Genomic DNA, 6104 nt, shown 5'->3' on the forward strand with positions numbered 1-6104 from the left:
TTTCTTTGGCTGTAAGGAAAGGGCAAACAATCTTATTGCTACCTTCTGGGATGTACTTCGCAAAAGCTGGTATTGCAGTGAATAAGCTTTTTTTGGTTCAGCGAGTGTGAGAAGCAAATGAGATGGAAATGAGCTTAACAAATATGGAACATAGGAAACACAAGCATCTTTTGTTTATCTGTGTTAAATTAGGATATCTATTTATGCTTTAAGGATGAGTAACCTTTAAGCTTTAAGAATACCAAAAACTCTTCTCGTTTTTCTCCCTTAAGCCGAGCCTCTGGCTGATGTGACTCATGGTGACTTATTTGTATTGTTAATAGTCAAAGACAGTATGTTCTACATGTGGTTGTTCGTTTTCCTGTTCATATTTCTATGTTTATGTTGCTTCTACAGTAGCCAAATCCTGTTTTTATATCTCTGTGTGTTCAACCAGCCAGCTGACAATGTGTGCAGCCAACAAAATGAGTGTTATCAAGTATCAGTGCTGTTTTTACTGCTACAATCATGTGGCAGACAGAGACAGACATAATGGAGTGAACAGGAATGCGAGCTACAGAAGAAAAGAAAGGAGAGATATTTTCAGGAGGAATAAGCGGACTGAGATAGGAAGATATTAGAGGAGGAGGGACAGAAAGATAGAGACAGAGAGAAAGATAAAGATAAAATTATGGAGTCAGACAGATACTGAGAAAACGCTCTCTCATGTCACATGCGAGTCTACTGCGGTGTTGCCAAAGAGGGGCTCTATTTTTAGGGTAGGAATGTACACAGAGGCCTCGTGGAAAGAGACCATAACAACAAACAGCGCAGAACACGCTCCTACAAAGAGACGTCCCCCTTTGGATCATACAGTCACACAGCATCGACACGAGAGAAAATAGGAAGAAAGTACAGGAAAATGTCAAGACATCATATTTTCTGCTGAGCTCTTGCTTTGAAAACAGAGCGGGACCCCAAGAAAACACATAAAGAGAGACGAGGAGAAGGTAAGAGATGGATTCCAGCAAGTCTTCATGAACCACAAGCAACATCTTTGTTGTGTCTAATGTCTGATGTTGACGTGGCTTTAAATAAATTTGATGGAAATATTGATCAAACATAAGCTTTACCTTGTTTTATACTTAACTTAGTCAATTGTTAAAGCTTTGAATGTAGAGTAATATATTTATTTGTTTTATCTTTTTACACATTTTGCTCTTATATCTAATGCATGCATTAGATATAAGGATAAAATATAGTCCATGTTCATCCAGTTTAAAAGCCAAAATGAAACAAAAAAACATTTCAGAGGCTCAACATAAAACACTGTTACACAACAGAAGCACCACTGGTCCCATGACAATTTAACAGAAATAGTTGTGCAGGTGTTTCTGTAGTAATCTGCTCAGAGTAGTCTCCAAAATGATCGGACAGACATAGGCCCTGTTTTAGAAAGTTCATGAAATATGAGAGTGCAGCAGTGGTGAATTGGACCCATGTGCCCAAGTAAATGTTAAAGTTATGAGTTTATCAGGTTTCAAATTACTTGTACATCTGAATCATAGACATTTGGACTGTGGGACAGTGGGAGAAAGTTAAATTAGAATATCTTCTACTACTATCTAGTCTACGTTTCAGATAAATAATACAGGACGGTACTGAGTTGAGTACTTCTAACCTGTGTGGTAATGTGTGTGTGTGTGTGTGTGTGTGTGGATTTTAATCAGTTTGAGTGATAGTCAATCCTAAGATGTCTTACCAATGGAAAAGAAAATACATAACCTTTTGGCGCTATACTCATCTTTATTCATTCCTGTAAACAGAAAGGTCCTAAGATAATCTGAAATTAAATCTGGTTTTGGTAAACTGGATCCCACATAAAACAGCTATATATACAACTATATTAAACAGTTGCCTCTAACATGATCTCTCTCTTCAGCATGGACCGACCAGCAGTTGAAATCTTTCACTACAAAGACAAAGAGCAATCCTCCAGCCTGCTCCTTCAACTCAACAGACTAAGACAGGAGAATGTCCTGACTGATGTGTTACTGTGTTCAGATAACAAAGAGTTGCCATGCCATCGCAATGTCCTGGTGTCCAGCAGCCCCTACTTCAGAGCTATGTTCTGCCACAACTTCATGGAGAGGCAGCAGACCAAGATAAACTTGAAGGGCATCACGTCAGCCATTCTTAGCAGTATCATCGACTATGTTTACACTGGACTTGTTAATATCAGCATAGATATTGTGCTGCCTCTGATGCAGGCGGCTTCCATGTTGCAATATGGCCGCCTTTTTGAGGCCTGCTCAAGCTTTCTCCAGCTGCAGCTGAGCCCAGACAACTGTCTGAGCATGATAAGACTCTCTGAGATCATGAATTGTAACAGTTTGAGAGACAAGGCAAAGGAGATGGCTATGAAGAGTTTCTCTGATGTGTCTACATCTGAGGATCTGTGTGAGCTCTCCTTACCAGAGCTCATGGGATACCTGGAGGATGATGGTCTTTGCGCAGAGGAGGAGCAGGTCTTTGAGACACTTGTTGCTTGGATCCACCATGATCCTTTATCCAGGCGTGGTACCATCAGCGACCTTTTCAAGAAAGTTCGCCTTCGCTATGTCCATCCCACCTACCTCTTCCAATTCATAGCCAATGACCCTCTGATCCAGTCCTCCACCCTCTGCACTGAGCTTATTGATTCTGTGAGACGCCTCATGTTTTCGGTCAGCACAAAATGCTTTGGCGACATGGCTGTCGACTTCAAACCTGTCTGGGTTGCACCGAGGCGTTACACCTACCATGACAAGTTGGTGGTGGTAGGAGGGAGAAAGAACAATGAGCGGACATCAAGGGAAGCATTAGTCTTTGATGAGATGAGCCAGAAATGGCAGTCGCTCGCCAAGCTGCCTGTACGTCTGTACAAAGCCTCCTATGTCGCCCTCCACAGTGTGCTGTATGTCATCGGAGGGCTGACCACAAACACAAAGTACAGCCAAGTCAGTACGAGCGTCTACACCCTCTCCCTCAAGACCAACCAGTGGCGGACAGCAGAGCCCATGCTGAAGCCACGCTTTGCCCACCAGAGTGTCTCCTACCTCCATTTCATCTTCGTCCTGGGTGGCCTCGGGCCTGACACACGACTGACAGACAGCGTGGAGAGGTGAGGTGGGATGTTATTGATGTTGCCCATGAATATCAATTATGAAGAAAATCTGTTAGAAATAGCTTTGATTGTCTGCCAAAAGGTCAGATTGTAAAATAAGCAAATGCACGGATACAGCAGATAATAACACATCTCTTAACAATGCTATCAGGTACAACAGTATGTTCAACCAATGGGAGTCAATGGCACCCATGCCCGAGGCTGTGCTGCACCCTGCAGTGGCTGCAACTAACCAGAGGATCTATATGTTTGGAGGAGAAGATGCAATGCAGAGCCCAGTCCGACTAATACAGGTAATACTCAGTGTTCACCAGTCACTGTTTGTATTTGCAGTCATTTGTGGCTTTATTCATTTACCTGCCCATCCATTTCACTTTTCCATTTACTCAATCTGTTTCTCTTCACCCCTACCACCTCTCCCCTTCTGTAGGTGTATCACATTGCCAGGAACATGTGGTCTAAGATGGAGAACAGAACAGTGAAGAATGTGTCTGCTCCAGCTGCTGTTATGGATGAAAAAATATACATTATTGGAGGTAGTTGCAATAACGACTAACGATGAACATGCAATGCACATGCATCAATCATAATTGCATTTTAGAACAAAACAATGAGTTCAATAGTATTTTTAGATTTCAAACTGTGACATGCAGCAAGAAATTCCTAAATTCAGTTTAGGAATCTCGAGAAAAAGAACCATATTCTCTTCACTGCTTTTCAGTAGTATTGATTTATTTTCTGATGAATCAGATTGTTGAATTACATCACTGCATTCTGCTAGAGCCACACGTGCCACCCGCCTCATATTAATGTCCCCCTTGTCACAGGATACACTAGAAGAATGATCGCATATGACACCAAGGCCAACCGATTCATCAAGTGTGCCAACCTGAAGGAGAGGAGGATGCACCACTCTGCCACGGTGCTCAATAACACACTGTACATCACCGGCGGACGTTATGTCAACGGCCATGACATCATTGAGGACTCTGACAATTTCGAGCGCTATGACCCAAAGACAGACACATGGACGTCTAAGGGGACTCTGCCGTACAAACTGTTCGACCACGGCTCCCTGACTGTGACGTGTGTCTCACAGATGTGGGCAAAATAATAGCTGAGAGAGCGAGGGCAGGATTCGATCTTTCATGTATTACAGGACTGATTCAAATTTTAATGATAGTCATTTGAAACCAATTTATTTAAAAATATAAGACTGTCATTTAAAAAGTAGTCATGCAGAGAAAAATGACTAATTGCAGATACAGTGATTTCATTTGCACTTTCATGAGTGATAGACTTGAATACATGAGGTAAAGCTCACCTCAAGTAATTCAAACATTCATGTATATGAGATATTTTAGTCATTTTTCTAAGTAAAAATGTACTTTTCTATGGTCCATGTCTTTTCTACATTTTTATTTGAAACCCAAACCTATGAAAACAAGTTTCCCTGCTGCAGAGCTCCTTCTTAACCTGTCTGACTTCACAAAGGGTGAAAGGGCTATTTTGAGCCTGCTCTAAATCGTGAGATTTCACTTGTCATGTTTAAATCCTAGGGCTGTGTACTGTTTGGTGCAAGTTAAAGCTATGCTCAGCTGTTAGGTCTGAACCTGCTGCTGCGTCTAGTTAACTTTCAAATCATTATCTGTTTCGTCAATGCAAGATGATGATGAAATTATTGTGATAGCCTTGTTAGCAAGTTATTTTTTTATGGTAAGGTATGCTTTGGACCCATCATCAAATGCATGCATGGGCAGGGCAACCTGCTGGGGGGCTTTGGGGCAAACATTTGCTGTTGGCCCCGTTAACCCCCAATGACAACCCTCTGTTAATTGTGTATGTACAAATCAGTACTCCTGTTTTGAAGTAATATTCCCTGGTCCAAAGGTTTCTGTGCATCAGTTAGTTTGTGATAATTTGACTTCAAATAACTCAAAATGATAAATATGTTAAATTACGATCTTGAAATTTTTTGACACAGGGTCCCTCTACAAGACAGGACAACCTGCCTTTATTGATTTTTATTGTACTTTAGAGGTACAAATTTGCAGGTAATCCAATTACTACCAGGGTGAGTTTCCCATTTTGCTCACATAACAACCAAACCTTGCTAGCATGCTGTTATACTAAGCATATTCCAGCATCATCATCTATATTGAAATACTAATTGATATTTTGATACATGAACCTATGTTGTGTGTACTGTATTGATTTGCTGTTTTTTTTTGTTCGTTTGTTTGTTTGTTTTAATTTTTTAGGCTAATTTACACAATAGCCAAAAATTTTATACTTTTATTCACTTTGACATTCTTTAGTTGTTTATTGTTGTTTTTGCACTGATTTTTCTGGGTTGAGTTTTTCCTATTACTGTTTTTTTAACCTCAATAATAAAATGTTAAAAACAATCCTTACATGTGTCCTCTCTACATCTCTCTTACTATCTGTTCAGTATGTCTGAACGGTGCTTAGTCAGTTAACAGTGAATGCAATCTGAGCAGCACATGTGTCCTCTGTGTCTCATCATGTGTCTTGTTTTACCCCACTCACACTCCTGTCCACACAGGACCTTTATATGCCCAGACAGGTTCCTGGGATCCACACACACAGGAAGACACAGAAGATAATATAGAGAAGGTGTCATTTTACAAAGAACAGCTTTAAATATTATCCAGTAAGAACATGTTGAAATTCATTTGCTCCACCTGCTGCAGGGAAAATTAAAACTAGGGGTGCCCCAAGAAGTCTACCGTGTGTTTTCATGAGTCAAAAAGCACATGGACAGGAAAATGGGAGACAGATGTAGTAAAGACATGAGAGCTAGATTTAGTTGCCTGTGTAGCCGACAAGACGGAATATCTCTAGTGAGATAGTTAACTGTTCATGGGAACATTATTTTTAGAGTTGGAATGTCTTAGAAAATGACATTTAATATTAATATGAAGAGATGCTGGTTCAG

General features: G+C 40.6%; 1 protein-coding gene across 1 annotated transcript; it reads left to right on the forward strand.

Moving 5' to 3' along the window:
• Positions 1–573: 573 nt before the first annotated feature.
• Positions 574–5386, forward strand: LOC137191788 (kelch-like protein 38). The gene is made up of 5 exons (XM_067602178.1): positions 574–989; positions 1922–3142; positions 3297–3438; positions 3576–3681; positions 3973–5386. The coding sequence occupies exons 2-5, from the start codon at positions 1923–1925 to the stop codon at positions 4257–4259; spliced, it is 1755 nt and encodes a 584-aa protein (XP_067458279.1). The 5' UTR covers positions 574–989; position 1922; the 3' UTR covers positions 4260–5386.
• The last annotated feature ends 718 nt before the right edge of the window (positions 5387–6104 follow it).

This window comes from Thunnus thynnus, chromosome 10 (genome assembly GCF_963924715.1).
Source record: "Thunnus thynnus chromosome 10, fThuThy2.1, whole genome shotgun sequence".
NCBI classification, from domain to species: domain Eukaryota; kingdom Metazoa; phylum Chordata; class Actinopteri; order Scombriformes; family Scombridae; genus Thunnus; species Thunnus thynnus.

What these genes read in the sequence shown, in the direction of transcription:
- LOC137191788 (XM_067602178.1), top strand. Translation starts at nt 1,923, where the DNA reads ATGGACCGACCAGCAGTTGAAATCTTTCACTACAAAGACAAAGAGCAA. An exon ending in GCCCAGTCCGACTAATACAG is followed by an intron (nt 3,439 to 3,575) that starts GTAATACTCAGT and finishes CCCCTTCTGTAG; the next exon opens with GTGTATCACATTGCCAGGAA. An exon ending in AAAAATATACATTATTGGAG is followed by an intron (nt 3,682 to 3,972) that starts GTAGTTGCAATA and finishes CCCTTGTCACAG; the next exon opens with GATACACTAGAAGAATGATC.